This window comes from Myxocyprinus asiaticus, chromosome 45 (genome assembly GCF_019703515.2).
Source record: "Myxocyprinus asiaticus isolate MX2 ecotype Aquarium Trade chromosome 45, UBuf_Myxa_2, whole genome shotgun sequence".
NCBI lineage: Eukaryota > Metazoa > Chordata > Actinopteri > Cypriniformes > Catostomidae > Myxocyprinus > Myxocyprinus asiaticus.
The window spans coordinates 8,606,158-8,622,605 of record NC_059388.1 but is presented as its reverse complement, the minus strand read 5'-3'; the positions used below and the strand labels follow the sequence as shown (position 1 = coordinate 8,622,605).

The following is a 16,448-nucleotide window of genomic DNA, read 5'->3' as shown; positions in this document are numbered from 1 at the left end:
ACTGCACTTTAAAAAAAGGCAGTTTTGGGTTGTGAAAAATAGCTCCTTTATAGGCCTATGAAAACTGCAAGTCTCGAACCAGGAACTGGTATCGTTAGTGGCTCAGGAGGTGGGACATATCTTCACTGCGTAAAGTTTTCAAAACAACAACTACTCAAACCGCAAAACAAAACTAAATTGTACAAAACAAGATCCAACCATTTATAATCAGAATACAAAACAAAATTAGATAATACAAAACAAGATCCCTCCGATTATAATCAAAATACAAAACAACACTATATCATACAAAACAAGATTGCTCCAATTATAATTAAACACAAAACAAAACTATTGTACAAAACAAGATCACTAAGATTATAAACAAATATAAATTGCACAAAATAAGATAATTCCGCTTATGATCGAAATGCAAAACATAACTAGATCGCACAAAACAAGATCACTCAGATTACAATCAAAATGCAAAACAAATCTAGTTTACACAAAACTAGACTGCTCCGATTATAATCAAAACACAAAACTATATTGCTCAAAACAAGATCTATCTGATTATAATCCAAACAAAACTAGATTGTAATCAGAACGATTGAGTTTTGTGCAATCAAAACACAAAATAAAACTAGATTGTACTAAACAAGATCGCTCTGATTATAATCATAATGCAAAACAACACTAGATCATTCAGAACAAGATCGCTGATTATAATTAGTTGCAAAAAAAAATAAAAAATAGATTGCACAAAGTAAGATCACTTCGATTCTAATCAAAATGTGAAACAAAACTAATTAAACAAAACTTAATGGCTCCGATTCTAATCAAAATGCGAAACAAAAATAAATACACGAAACTAGATTGCTCTGATTATAACCAAAAACAAAAGTATCATTCAAAACAAGAACGTTCTGATTATAATCAAAACGCAAAACTAGTCTGCACAAAAATAAATCGCTGTGATTATAATCAAAATGTGAAACAAATCTAATTACACAAAACTATATTGCTCTGATTATAATAAAAAACAAAAGTATCGTGCAAAACAAAAACACTCTGATTATAATCAAAACGCAAAACAAAACTAGATTGTACTAAAGATCGCTGACTATAATAAAGTGAAAAACAAACAAGATAGCACAAAACAAGATTGCTCCGATAATAATCAAAATGCGAAACAAAACTAATTACACAAAACTAGATCGCTCCGATTACGATCAAACACACAACTATCATACAAAACAAGAAAGCTCTGATTATAATCAAAATGTAAAACAAAACTAGATTGTACTAAACAAGATCGCTCCAATTATAATCAAAATGGGAAACAAAATGAATTACACAAAACTAGATTGCTCCAATTATAATAAAAAACAAAAGTATCATACAAAACAAAAACGCTCTGATTATAATCAAAACGCAACAGAAAACTAGATTGCACAAAACTACATCACTCTATTTATAATCAAAATGCAAAACAAAACTGGATTGTACTTAACATGATCGCTTATTATAAAAAATTGCATAACAAAACTAGATCGCACAAAACAATATTGCTCCGATTATAATCAAAATGCGAAACAAAACAAATTGCACATAACTAGATCGCTCTGATTATGATCAAACACAAAACTATAGTACAAAACAAGAACGCTCTGATTATAATCACATTTATTTTAATTGATTGCTACAAATTGTATTCATTATATACTTAAATAACTTGTTACATTAAAGCCAGCTTGTGATGAAGTAAAGAAGCTGAAAGCAGTTACTTTTGACTGTAAGATATGTTCTCAAAACTGGGACTAAGACTCATAAACAAAGACTGCGAAATGTGCTATGTTTGCAGTAAATATAGTAATAGTAGTATTGTCATCTTTCAAACAAGTCAGTGAAAACGCAGGTCAGTTCTGAAAGCAGTTCGCAAATCCCCCACCATGAGCATCAGCGTCATTACAGTGGAAAAAGGGTAAGTGCTCAGGTTATTTAATATTGTGCATCTTGCTTTAGGACACTTTAAATTGAGTCCTGTTAACTGGCACACTTCTTAATCTGCCCATTAATTGGTAATTTCAAAGGTGGAAAAGCTGTCCTTGTGGAAAAACTGGAAAAGCACTTTTTAGGGGAAAAAGCCATAATTGGAGCGTGCCACAGGGAAAGACACACAGGAAGTTAACACTCACCCCATGACTTAATTGAAAGATTTCTCCACCAACACTGTCTAATTTAACAGCTGGTACCGCACACGGACAACCTTTATCTAAATGAAAATGGGCTAGAGTGCTGCTGAAGGCTGGTAGCGGCCATTAGGGCTCTGCAGCTGTGTCATAGGCCTTGATGAAACTGGACCTGAAAGAGACACTCTAACTGCAGCTAACTGAACCACAGGAGCACTCATCACTGAAAGCCAATCACACAACTCAGCTCTGTCGGAGAGCTCTAACGCATTTTGTGTGTGTGGGTTGAGTATGCTTACCCACTCGGCCCTGACTCATCTTCAGTAAGAGAGAGGAAATGACATTGGTGGAACTATGCAAGAGAACATGTAATCTTCCTGTCTGAATGTTAACTGTACAACTCTACAGAACCGAGGTGAACGCCTACACTTTAGCTCTATTTCAAAACCAAGAGAGCTGCCTTGCTGTCTCCTGCCTACATAGGCAAGTGCCTTATAAGGCAGCACCTGACTGAAATGGAAACTCTAACATGACTGATTTGGAAAGTTTACATAGGTACACAAAAGGAGTGGCACACAAATAATGCTTTTCATGTGAAGCGCACGTGAAATTCAACTTAGAATTAATTCCAATAGAGTATGACATAGCACACATAAATATTGTGTAAACTGGTAAATTTCATAACAATTGCTCTGATTATAATCAAAACGCAAAATAAAACTAGATCGTACAAAACAAAATCACTCCAATTATAATCAAAATGTTGTTGTTGTTGTTGCATTTTTTTTTATATAGTGCTTTTTCGGACTCTACACACAAAGCGCTTTACACATTGAACAGGGGACTCTCCTCAACCTCCACCAGTGTGCAGCATCCACCTGGATGATGTGATGGCAGCCATAGTGCGCCAGTACGCTCACCACACACTAGCTATTGGTGGTGAGGAGAGAGTAGAGTTATAGAGCCAAATTATGGATGGGGATTATTAGGAGGCCATGACTGAGAAGAGCCAATGGGGGGAATTTGGCCAGGACAGCTGGGATACACCCCTACTCTTTTACGAGAAGTGCCCTGGGATTTTTAATGACCACAGAGAGTCAGTACCTCGGTTTAACGTCTCATCCGAAGAAAGGAAATGCAAAACTAAACTAGATCGTACAAAACAAGATTGTTCCAATTGTAATAAAAAAAACAAAAGTAGATCGTACAAAACAAGATATCTCAGATTATAATCAAAACACAAAACAACACTAGATTGTACAAAACAAGATTGCTCCAATAGTAATGAAATCACGAAACAAACCTAGATCGTACAAAATAAGATTGCTCCGATTATAATCAAAATGCAAAACGAAACTAGATGGTACAAAACAAGATCGTTCCAACTGTAATCAAAATGCAAAATTAGATCGTACAAAACAAGATCACTCAGATTATAAAGAAAACGCAAAACAAAATCTAGAGCGTACAAAATAAGAGCGCTCCGATTATAATCAAAATGCGAAACAAAACTAGATGGTACAAAACTAGATCATTCCAATTGTAATCAAAACATAAAACTAGATCATACAAAACATGATCATTCCAATTATAATGAAAATGCAAAACAAATCTTGTAGAAAATAAGATCGCTTGATTATAATCAAAACGCAAAAAAAAAAAAAAAAAACAGTACAAAACAAGATTGCTTTTTTAATTATCAACCGATACATTTTCCTGTTTGAGCGTTTTGTTTCTTGAGGGCGCTGAAAATTGCCTGCTTGGATGTGAAGTGGCTGAGACATGTAAACAATCAGTCATGGTTCGTTTTGTTGTTACGTGCCATCGTGTTACTACAATAATAGACCAGACCGGTGTGCAACACAGTGTCATTTAAACGGTCCGCATATCAGAGCCGCGGCAGACGCGTTTGAGCCCATAATGTTAAAAAGTGCTCGCCTGTTTCATTCTCCTTCTCTCTCCTCAACAGTTCCCTGCAACTTTTAACTATCTTATCTAATGATAAAAAGGCAAATATCAATAAAACTAATATCATATACCATCTGCAAATATGCGCATATGTCGTTTAAACAGATGTAATATCCTCACAAAACTTGGGCAGATCCAGCTTCCTGTAGAACGCTCATTTATTTACCTCTAAAACACGTATTCTATCAGCCTCTCCTCAGCAGTTCTCTGTCACTTTAAACATTCTTTTCTAATGATAAAAGGCAAATAGTAATACAACTTGTATTATATACCATTTGCAAATATGCAGATACAGTATCTCGTTTAAACAGATGTAATTCACAAACCTCATGAAAATCCAGCGTTTTCTTCCCGTCGAGCGCTCATCTAATATCTTCCTCTGAAGTGTGTATTCTATCAGCCAGAATCGAAATTTAGGATCTGGATCAAAAGTTCCTCTGATTTACAAATCATGATGGTAAGTCCGTGATGATCCAGGCCAATTAAACAGTCAGGAGATTGCTGTTCACGCTGGATCCGTAAAAGCGCGTGAGTGCAACTTCAAAGTTAAAGCGCTTCATATGCGCTATAAGTAAATATTTCCTTCTTCCTAATATATTAACAATTTCTTCATGTGCAAATAAATTACTAAAATTTGATGACTAAACAGAAACTGCTATCTACCATTTAAAATACAATATATTTTTACAAAGTTTAAGTTTTAGAGTAAATATAGTGCTAAATAAGAGTATATCACTTTTTTTTTTAATTTTTTTTAGCAATTTTATGTTTATGTTATTTACTATATTTAAATTGTGTGATACACCCTGCTCTCTGGATATCGGCATCGGCCATAAAAAACCCATATCAGTCGAGCACTAATTATAATCAAAATGCAAAACAAAACTAGATCATACACAACAAGATCGTTCCTAATCAAAACACAAAACTAGATCATACAAAACAAGATTATTCCAATTATAAAGAAAATGCAAATCAAATCTAGAATGTATAAAAAAAAAAATTAAAAAAAAACGCTCGATTATAATCAAAACGCAAAACAAAACTAGATGGTACTAAACAAGATCGTTCCAATTGTAATCAAAACACAAAACTAGATCGTACAAAACAATATCTCTCCGGTTGTAATCAAAACGCAAAACAACACTAGATTGTACAAAAAAAGATTGTTCCAATTGTTATCTAAGTGCAAAATGCAAAATTAGATTGTAAAAAACAAGATCTTTCCGATTATAATGAAAATGCAAAACAAACCTAGATCATACAAAATAAGAAACACATTGCGTGTGTGACTCTGCTGGTTTACATGTCAAGGTATAACACCTTGTTGTAGTGATGATGTGTGTTTATGTGACAGAGACTGAGAGAGAAAACAAACTTTTACCTTTGCTCTGTGGTGGGTTCTGACTGCGATCTCGCAGTATGTTGATCTGGTAGACGGCTCCGTACGGCTCAAACAGTTCCTTTAACTCTTTCTCGGACCAGGAGCGGGGGATCTGGCCAACAAACATCTTAATGGCATCCGGATCAGGCTGGTCCGAGTGATCCAAGGCGCCATTCATCTTCCCAGCTGTACCGTTACTGCAGAGAGAGAAATGAAGTGTTATTGTGATTGTAAACTCATAGCATGGTCTGAAACTAGCCGGAAGATAGCAAGTAAGACGGGTTGGTCTACACACTCTCAGTGAGAGCATCTGTGGTCCTGATAGATCGACAACTGCTCCTCATTAAAGCAGGAAGACACCGAGACACTAATGCTGATTAAAATCACAACAGCGTTATTACACTCAGCATGTGTCTCGCTTTGTGCACATGAGTCTGTTGATGTTGTGTTTAGAGTGCAGCGAAGGTACACATCTGGTTCTATTCTGGGTTCAATACAAGTTAAGCTCTAACACCACAGAATATAACTTTGACTAGACCATCAGTTTGTAAAAAAAACAGTAATGTCTACGTGGTAAGGCAGTGCATTAGGATATACATTAAAATACACACTTTTTCGCTGGGGCCTGGGTAGCACAGCGAGTATTGATGCTGACTACCACCCCTGGAGTCGAATCCAGGGCGTGCTGAGTGACTCCAGCCAGGTCTCCTAAGCAACCAAATTGGCCCGGTTGCTAGGGAGGGTAGAGTCACATGCGGTAACCTCCTCGTGGCCGCGATTAGTGGTTCTCGCTCTCAGTGGGGCGCATGGTAATTTGTGCGTGGATCGCGGAGAGTAGCGTGAGCCTCCACATGCTGGGAGTCTCCGCGGTGTCATGCACAGCGAGCCACGTGAAAAGATGCGTGGACTGACGGCCTCAAAAGCGGAGGCAACTGAGACTTGTCCTCTGCCACCCGGATTGAGGTGAGTAACCGCGCCACCACGAGGACCTACTAAGTAGTGGGAATTGGGCATTCCAAATTGAGAGAAAAGGGGATTAAATTTTTTTTTTAATAAAAATAGACACTTTTTCGAAAGTATAGCCATAAGATTTAAAGATTACACGTTACCATGAGACTAGTGTGAAAAATGTCTTACTAATCTTATCTGTGCAAAGTTATATCCAATATAAAGCAAGTATGCTATACCCAGTAACTTTCACACACTATGCACCACAACACCAGAAAGGGATGTGACATAACTGTATCCGCAAAGTACTGTTTACATGGAAGTTCATCCACCTAAACAAGTAGTCCCACCTCTAAAAAGAAAACTTTACAGTTCAAAAAAATTATTATTTTTTTGTATAGAACACAAGCTGCAAATTTCTGCTTTTAAACTCTCCATTCCACTTGCTCCATAGATTTCCACTGTAAGTGCTTTACTGTAAACAGGATTTATGTTTACTTGTACAAACTCCAAATTATTTTCAGTGCTAATCGATAGAGCTTAACTTCTACTAAATTCACAGCATTCCTTTAACCGCTGTTTTGAGCAATCGACTTGACCATGACCATGAATTTAACAAGATCGTGACATGATAAAAATGTCTGAGTCAGGGTGTGAGATGTATGTGTGTGACCCAAGACGCCCATGTTGCTGGTTTATCGAGTTCATGAGGAATTTCAGCTGCTAGTTTCAGTTCCAGATGAATGCACTCGGAAAAAGCATTATCGACCCCCACTACACACACACTTTTTCTTTCTCCCCGATTACAAATACCAAAATGTGTGAATCAGCCTAAATCATTGATTAGTCCCTCGATTTTTTTTTTTAGAGATGTTGCTCATCAAAGGCCAACCTGACTGTTGCCCTTCAACTGATATGAGAATAAATGAAAAGCAAATAAATAAATACTTTTTTCCTCTGTGAAAAAGTGTAATAAAGCCCTCATGAGACTAATTATCGCACTAAGCATTCAGCGTGTAAGCCTTCTCCGCCTGTTTTAAGATAACTGGATACGTTTCTTGACTTGGAAATAAACAACACTCCAAGGACATTTTGACATGAATTAAGCTCTATTCTTTGTACAAAATAGAAATAATAGTTTCTCTGTATATTATGCCGGTCCATCAGTATAATGAAAAGCTCATAAACTGAACTAGAGTATGTATCTCTCTGGCACTTCCTTAAATATATAGATCTACATATCATGTAAAACAGGATTTTTCTTGCTTGTTTTGAATAAAACAGTTTTGCATACAATGTAGATATGTTCTAACGTTCATAACGCAAAGCTCCATCCCCAATCCACATTTTCAGCAAAATTCTGTTAAGAAATATTCATAGCACTGACGAGCACACTGTTACACTGAGATTTAGCCAATCATAAAAATGACTTATAAAAGTCTTACATTTACAGAAGCAAAAACAATCTGTTAAATTCTAATGGTCAGAGAGTATGGAGGGCTAGGAATTTCACTTAAAAAATTAAGAAATCAATTATTATTTTATTAATAAAAAAAATACAATAAAAAAAGAACTTTTTTTTAAACTGACAAATACAACTTTTATCAAATATATTTGGTTCGATAAATAGATACATGTAACAATATAATGAACTAATATGAAAGTCCCTTAAAAATGAAGGAATCAATTATCAATGTATTAATTTAAAAATAAAAAAATGTAAATGTAAATGTAAAATAATAATAGTAAAATTTGTTAAGAAAAACCGATAAATGTAACAATAGAATTAATGAATAGGAGTGTCACTTAAAACGAAGGAATCAATTATCAATTACTGATTCAAAAATAAAAATGTAAATTTTTTTTAAACTGAAATAAAAATGAAATAAAATCTACGTTTAGATAAAAAGAACATTTTTAAAATAAAACAATTAACTTCTATAAAATTCTTCAATACAACTTTTAAATTACATAAAAAAATAAATAAATAAAAAAAAAACAATAAAAAAAGGCCATTTACTTTCCTTTAATGCTTTTGCCAATTAAAATATAATCGGTCAGTTCATTACATGGAAGCAGCCATTTAACTTTCAGAGAGAGGTTTGAAAATAGTCATTTAACCTAAATCATAACCTAACCTAACCTAAATTTCTGACGTAATTTCTTGAATATTACACATCTAGTTAAACTGAGCTTTTATTTTGGTGGAAGCTTTTATTTTGGAGTGAAGCCCTTTTAGTTTCTGTTTGTTTTTGATGGTAGCTTCTCACATCCGGATAAGCAGTTCACTATATGGTTTAATGTGCTTATATAATTAAATCGCAACGTTTCGTGGTTTAATAAGTACATAGTATGCATGTAATGTGCACTTCAAGGTTAATGAGAGCTCTGCTATCTGTAATTTGCTACACACAACCCACGCGTGATGCTAATGATCAGAAACTATTAAGCCTTGAAAGGGACCGATGCAGTGTTATCAGTGTATGAAAGGTCAGCTTCACACATTCATTTTGAAGTGCGCAGCACATACAGACTGTACATTTATTTTATTTAATCACAGCCTTTTGTGGTTTAATCATCACATTAGGAAATATCATGATTTTAATTGTATTATTACTGAATTAATTCAATAATTTTATCCCCAAATATGTCAAAATCTGTGATATTCCGAATTCAATCATTAATTCCATTTTTATAAATGGATTCTTTGATTTGCGGAAATCATAGTGCTCTAAAAAGTGTACAATATAGCCTTGTTAACATTTAACATTTAACCATATATACTGAATCCATCCTGAGGCCTGTGCACGGCATGTTAGCAGAGTTACCACAATTTATTAAACACAGTATTATTTCTTAGCATTTATTTCATGTAGCTAGCTGGGTTCATAATGCAGTTTTTGGTAAAAAAAAAAAGAAAAACAAAAAACAAAACATGATACACATTCTTAGGTCTAAAGTGAAAACCACAGAGAAGTCAATCGGCCAGCCACAAAGCCTTCCTTTTTTTCTTTTCTTTTTTTTTTATACAGAGTGATTTGTCACTATTCCAACAAACAAGGTCTTGAGTTAAAGAGAGCAAAAGATAAAGAGAAAAGGTTGAAAGTAGTAAAAAAGACACAGACCTCTGCACTCGATTCATCCATCTCTTGCAGAAGGACCCTATTTTCTCAGCGGAGACGCCCAAGTCTTTAAACGACTTAAAGGACATTTCTAAATGCGGCAGAGGAAAGCTGCCAACTCGGGTCCCCACGGCAACCGCTGCTCAGCTACCCCCACCCCTAATAAATCCCCCGGGAGTTATTGCGGTGATAAGGGTGCCCCTTGCCACCGATCAAAAAGCAATAATGGCGAGAGAAGCAAGCATGACACCGGTGCAAGGGCCAAGAGCCAGAACCTGACTCTGATACACAAAGAGAGAGAGATGGGACTGCGAGTGTTAGGGTGTTGTGAGTGTATGTATGTTTGTGTGTGTCACAATTAGTAATTGTTTCGTCCGACAATGCCTGGCAGCAGGAATACAAAGGCACAAGTCAGAGAAGATTGTAACAGTGTGCTGTAGGACACACACAAACACACACACACACACACAAACACACTTGCACAAGCCTAGGGTTGGGAATCAAGAACCGGTTCTTGTTCATTCTTGAAAAAATCATGGAACCAAATGATTTTCATGATGTTTGGTTCTGTTAACAGTTCTTGAATATTCTTGAATTCTTTTGTTGATACACATAGAACACTGTTACAAGGCCACATCCACACTAATGCATTTTAGTTTGAAGGCTCCGTTTTCAGTTTCCTAACGTCAATGCTTACCAAAGTATACAGTCATCAACAGCATTTTCTGAAGTCTCCATTTACGGTGGAGGAAAACACTGGTCTGGTTCTGTTCTTGTGCCTCTTAGCACTTGAACCAAAGAAGATGCACACCAAATTCCACCTTCCTTGATGAAACGGTTGCAGAGTTATGATGTTTTTTTAGTTATAGAGCCCCCTATGGGCAAAATTGGGTGATATTTGGCATGCATCCTCAAAATGTCTTCATACTGAAGTTTACCAAGTTTGGTTAAGTTTGGACTTTGCGTTTAAAAGATACATAGGTCGAAAAATTAATATGGCCCATTGCAAATTTATATTATCACTCTGAAGTGCTTCAACAAATCAAAATTATTTAGATAACTTTTTGTCACTGCTACCAAATCACTGTGAGGAAATCAACCTTAATATTCATTTTGAATCATTATTATTAGTAGTATTAAAAGGAAATATTAAGAGTGGTGACAGTAAACAGGATGGGAAAAAAGTGGGTCAAAAGGTGGATTAGAACCCGGGTCATCCACATGAAAAAAGCACAGTCACACCGTTATTACACACTATGCCATTGCAGAAACACTAAGGGTGCAGTTTGTCTTTTGCAATTTGTAGTTTCCACCAGACTATTGGATTGCAAATGGCCGTGCTGTGTGGCAGGTGCTATTTAAACCTAGTGCAAATATTCACTCCATAAATACATTGTCCTTTATTTGTACCAGCTTTCTTTCAATCTTCTTTGCTGACAAGGTGAAAAGAGAAAGAGAAAGAAGTTGGAAATAAGTGTTGCTGTGTGTGTGCGTGTTTGTCTACCTGAATGTAAGTCCTGAGGCTTAGATTAAGTTGTCAAGTGGATCCACTTCTGCCATAGCATTCTCTCTCTCTCTCTCTCACTCTCTCTCTCTCGCTCTCTCTCTCTCCCCCTCTCTCGTTCTATCTACTTCCCTCTCAATTTGAGTCAATTGTCTGCCTTAATGGCTTAACTGGACTTTCCATCAGCCTGGCCTGCTCTTAAGATGTGTATGTGTGTGGATTGCTGATGTAAGGAACTCTGAGAAACCGCAGGCATGGGCGCGCACGCACACACACACACACACACACACACACACACACACACACACACACACACACACACACACACACACACACACACACTCATGTTCTTACAAAAAAGCACAATAATAAAACTGCAAGCCGGAAAGATAATCATTTGTTCTTAGGCGACCTGCCTGGTTACATAAAATAATATAACATAAATTTCGGTAAGAGGCACGGTTATGGTTACATTGAGGTTATTTAAGACACAAGCGTCTTTAATAAAAGGTTATTTAAACTTTAGATCCCTTAAAGCAATAAGCCATGCAAGGCCATGTGTTACAGTGATTTTACCAAAGTTAAAGGGCGTTGGAAGATACGTACACTGTGAAGTGGAGTTTTTATAAAACGGCAGCGATAGCAATATGATTAGACACCAGCGTTTAATAAAAAATTATCACAAAAAACAGTATAGGCTTAGTTCATTACACTTTAATGGATTTGCAGCATATCAAAGCCTGTTTGCACAGAGGAATACACTTATAATCGGACATTTTTCATGTAATTGTGACTTAATTTCTCATAATTGCATGTTTATATCTCATAATTGCGACTTTATTTTTTATAACTGCATTTATATCACACAAATGCAACTGTATTTCTCATAAGTGCAATTTTTTATCTCGCAACTGCTACTTTATTTCTTGAAATTGCATGTTTATATCTTGCAATTGCAACTTAATTTTTTATAACTGCATTTATATCATGCAAATGCAACTATTTTTCGCAACTGCAACTTTATTTCTCATAATTGGGAATTTATATCTCACAATTGCAACTTCATTTCTCAAAATTGCGACTGAATTTATTTCTTGCCATAGTGTCTATTTTTCATAACTGTGTGTTTATATCATGCAAACATGACTATCGGAATTGCAACTATTTTTAATAATTGCGTGTTTATATCACACAATTGTGACTTTATTTCTTGAAATTGCATGTTTAGATTTTGCAATTACAACTTTATTTTTATAACTGCATTTATATTACACAAATGTGACTATTTTTCTCAATTGTGACTATTTCTCATATTTGCAAATTTATATCTCACAACTGTGAGATCATTTCTCAAAATTGCAACAATTTATTTCTCACAATAGCAACTTTTTTCATAATTGCATGTTTATATCATGCAAACGCGACTATCACAACTGCAACTATTTTTAATGATTGTGTGTTTATATCACACAATTGTGACTATTTCTTTGAAATTGCGACCTAATTTATTTCTCGCAAAAGCGACTTTTTTTCGTAATTCTGTGTTTATATCATGCAAAAGCAACTATTGCAATTGCAACTTTTTTAATAATTGCCTGTATATATCACAATTGCGACTATTTCTTGAAATTGCTACTTAATTTCTCGCAATAGTGACTTTTTTTCATAATGCATGTTTATATCCTGCAATTGCGACAATTTCTATCTTGCAATTGTGACTGTTTCTTATACATGTTTACATCATGTAATTGCAACTATTTCTCAAAATTGTGAATTTATTTCTCATTATTGCGTATTTATATCATGCAATTATGTGACCATTTTTTTCTTGCAATTGTAACAATTTATTTCTTTAAATTGCATCAATTTATTTCTCGCAACCGTGACTTAATTTATCATAATTGCGTGTTTGCAGATAAATAGAGACATAAGCTCACAATTAAAAAAAAAAAAAAAAAAGTCAGAATTATCTTTTGTGTTTCCTTGTGTGGCTGGATCTGACTTTCATTGTAGCAAGTTGGCTTTTGGGCATCTTAGGCACATTCAAACATTCAAATCAAATTCCAGTTTTGGGCATCAGGTAAGGTCGAATCGTACACATTTTTGGGCATCACTGGCATGTTCGAATGTGACTCATCTAATCAGATTTTATAGCCAAAACCATATTTTTTATAAAGTTTTAGTCATACAGTTCAGGATATGAGTTATTTGTGGCTTTCAAGGGTTAAAATGCTTTTAAAATCTCTCTGGCTAGTAAAAGTAAAGGACATGCACATCTATAAGGAATATAATGTGGTTGTATCAAAATACAGCGTGTTATAAAAAAATGTCACGGTGGGCTGATAGAGAGAGAAAAGAGAAAGATGCAAGTGAAAATTAAACTAATTTAGATACAAAATCCATCCTTTTTCACCAATTCCACACACATACACTATTAACACACACACACACACACACACACACACACTAGCTGACAGGCAGCTGGTGGAAGTTGCAAACCTGTAATTTCCTCCTTTAAAATGAGCACAGCTGACAAGAGAGAGAGAGAGAGAGAGAGAGAGAGAGAGAGAGAGAGAGAGAGAGAATGTGTGTGTGTTTAACCAGGAGAGAAATAGAGAAATTGTATAAAAAAACAGTGATTTCTATTTATTTTTTAAATCACATCACATCATCAGTAGAAGTTAACACCCGCCTGTCTGACAGCTGTGCTGTCAAATTTCTCTCACTCTCTTTCTCTCTGGCGACAGGTGATGCTTTAATTCCACTCATCGGTTAAGCTTTATGATCCTAATTAATCTCATTGGTCATAAAAACAGGCGTTCTGCTCTGAGCGCTGAAAAATACTCAATCCACACTTAATAGGGAAGATTTATCTCAGTTTCTCCACGGTTCATCTCTCTCTTTATTACTCAGTCTTTCTTTCATCATGTCATAATTCATGACTCATCAGTCACGTTTGTGATGGGGGGAACCCTCCGTTGACCCTTTATGTGCCATTTAGTGTCAAATTGGTGCTCGAATAGTGTATTTATGTGCGAGACAGTTAGTTCTGTAATATCTTATAGCAGATGGCTGTATCTCAAAACCTAGTAAGATGCCGAACTAGACAGCCTTTCTAGGCATTAGACACATGTTTGAACCGCACGAATTTTGAGCATTATAGCCACATTTGAATATTCAAATTGCACACATATTTAGGCAGCATAAGCAAGTTCATTCAGCATAGGCAACATTCAAGTCACAATAACGGGCAAAGTTTGAATGTTCAAATCGCACACATCTTTGGGCTTTATATGCATGTTCAAATCGAAAGTATTTTTGAGCTTTAGATGCATGTTAGAATCAAATGTATTTTGGGGCATTATACACACATTCAAATCAAATGCATTTTTGGGCATCACAGGCACATTTGAATCAAATTAGTTTTTTGGTTTTCATAGGTGAACACATGTTTGGCACATCATTGGCAGATTGGAACAGAACACATTTTTGGACATCATTGGATTTTTCTAAGCAAGCCCACTGATGCCTAATAATGCATTCAATGTGAATGTTCAAATGAACCTTTGATGCCTCAAACTGCTGTCTAGAGCATTTGTCCTTTGAGATGTCCTGACCAAGATCAGTAAATCTAACCACACACACACTCACAAAATCTCACACATCAATGTCAGACAGATTCCCTGTCATCACATTCGTCAACTGTCAGCGAGATGTCAAACTCCAACTATATATAAAAAATTAAAAAAACACTCCTAGGACAAACTGTTTCCTGTAAACATCACATACAAAGTGAGAACATAAAAAAGCTTCAAAAAAAAAAAAAAAAAGAAAAAAAAAAAGAATTCAAGGTCTGAGCGGAGATTTATCCAACCCAAAGACACAGCCGAAAAAACATGCCAGCTTAACTGCGAAGAATGACAGGCATCGGTGCGAATGTGTGTGTGTGTGTGTGTGTGTGTGCATGTGTGAGATGTACAAAACTGTTCTGTTAATCACTCCACTTGTTAAAAGTGTGAAGGGGAGGTGGGGTGCTATAGAAGTTTCCATGGTAACTCTTGAAACGCGAGGCGCTGATGTGATAAATGTCACACTTTCTAATGAAGCAGCGAGCTGGAGAGATGCCGTCTTTCTGCGCTAACGAGGATAAGCGCACACACACACACGTACATACACATGCCATAAAAAATACAATAATAAGAGCCTCTTTTTATTGCGAAACATTTAACTTGTTCATAAAAATGACTTTACTGCATTTAAAAGTGACAACCCCACCAACACATTTGCTGATTTATTTTACCTTCAAAATAAACTTACATAAGAACATAATTTATTTATTTATTTTACATTTTATTGCCTTAATAAACCTTATTATTTCTCATATCCCAGTTTAATATGCAGAGACATTGGTAAGTAAGCCATTTGTAGGATGAGTTCAGCCAAAAGTGTAACACTATAGCACTATTAAAACATTCCTCTGTTTGAGCAGCCTGTCAAGCCCGACACAGCAACATTGACTTGACCAATAGTGTCAGTTTTGGGCGGGACTATCTGTTTGTACAACCAATGTAAGACAGGGTGAGGGTTTAGGAATCTGTTTGAAAACTGATTATTTTTGCAGTTATGTTTAGTTAAGCTTGTGGTGCAGAAATCACACAGTTCAATGTTAATGACGACTCAAAATTCCCAATGTACTTTCTTAGTAAATGTTAACTTTATTGTGCATAATTCATGACAGTTGTACATTATCTCCTGATGGATACTGATATATATTGCACTACAGAAGCAATACGTTGTGAATCTCATTTCATGTCATCGTTATCTTCATTTAGAGAATACAGCGAATGCAATGATTTCAATGTGGATGTTGTATCGGCAGAATATCGAAGGGGGTTTCCAAAAGCGACGCTCTGCCATGTTTTCAAAAGTTCATATGCATACTTTTTGAACATACTCTGACATAGGCATCTGTTAATCAATGAGAATTTTAGAGAGTAAGGGTGGGTGATATATGGGCAGAGGCGCAAAAACCGTATATGCAAGGTATGCAATGCATGGGGCGCCATGTAAGGGGTGGTGGTGGGAGTGAGTGGGGGGGGAGGGTGGCGCCGGTGGCTCACTAAAGCCCTGTATATGGGTTACACTGATGTGCCAACCACTAGAAATGTTCAAATATTATGTCTATCACAGTTATGCAAAATGCTGTACTACAAATAATCAGTAAATTTTAATCATTATATTGTTTTTATCCTTCATTAGGGTTCTTTTTGCACGAAAAATTGTGTAAAGTAAATTACTTGAGTAAATTACCGCAAGAATGATTAAATAACACCTTTGTCAACAGTGCATAT

General features: G+C 35.7%; 1 protein-coding gene across 10 annotated transcripts in view; it reads right to left on the bottom strand.

Annotated features, from left to right (window-relative positions):
- Positions 1 to 16,448, bottom strand: part of LOC127435411 (CUGBP Elav-like family member 2) — a 206,874-nt gene that overhangs the window by 64,389 nt on the left and 126,037 nt on the right. For all 10 annotated transcript variants that reach the window (XM_051688877.1, XM_051688878.1, XM_051688876.1 and 7 more), the window contains one exon: positions 5,524 to 5,720. In XM_051688877.1, coding sequence (XP_051544837.1) covers positions 5,524 to 5,720 — 197 coding nt within the window. The remainder of the gene's footprint in view (positions 1 to 5,523; positions 5,721 to 16,448) is intronic.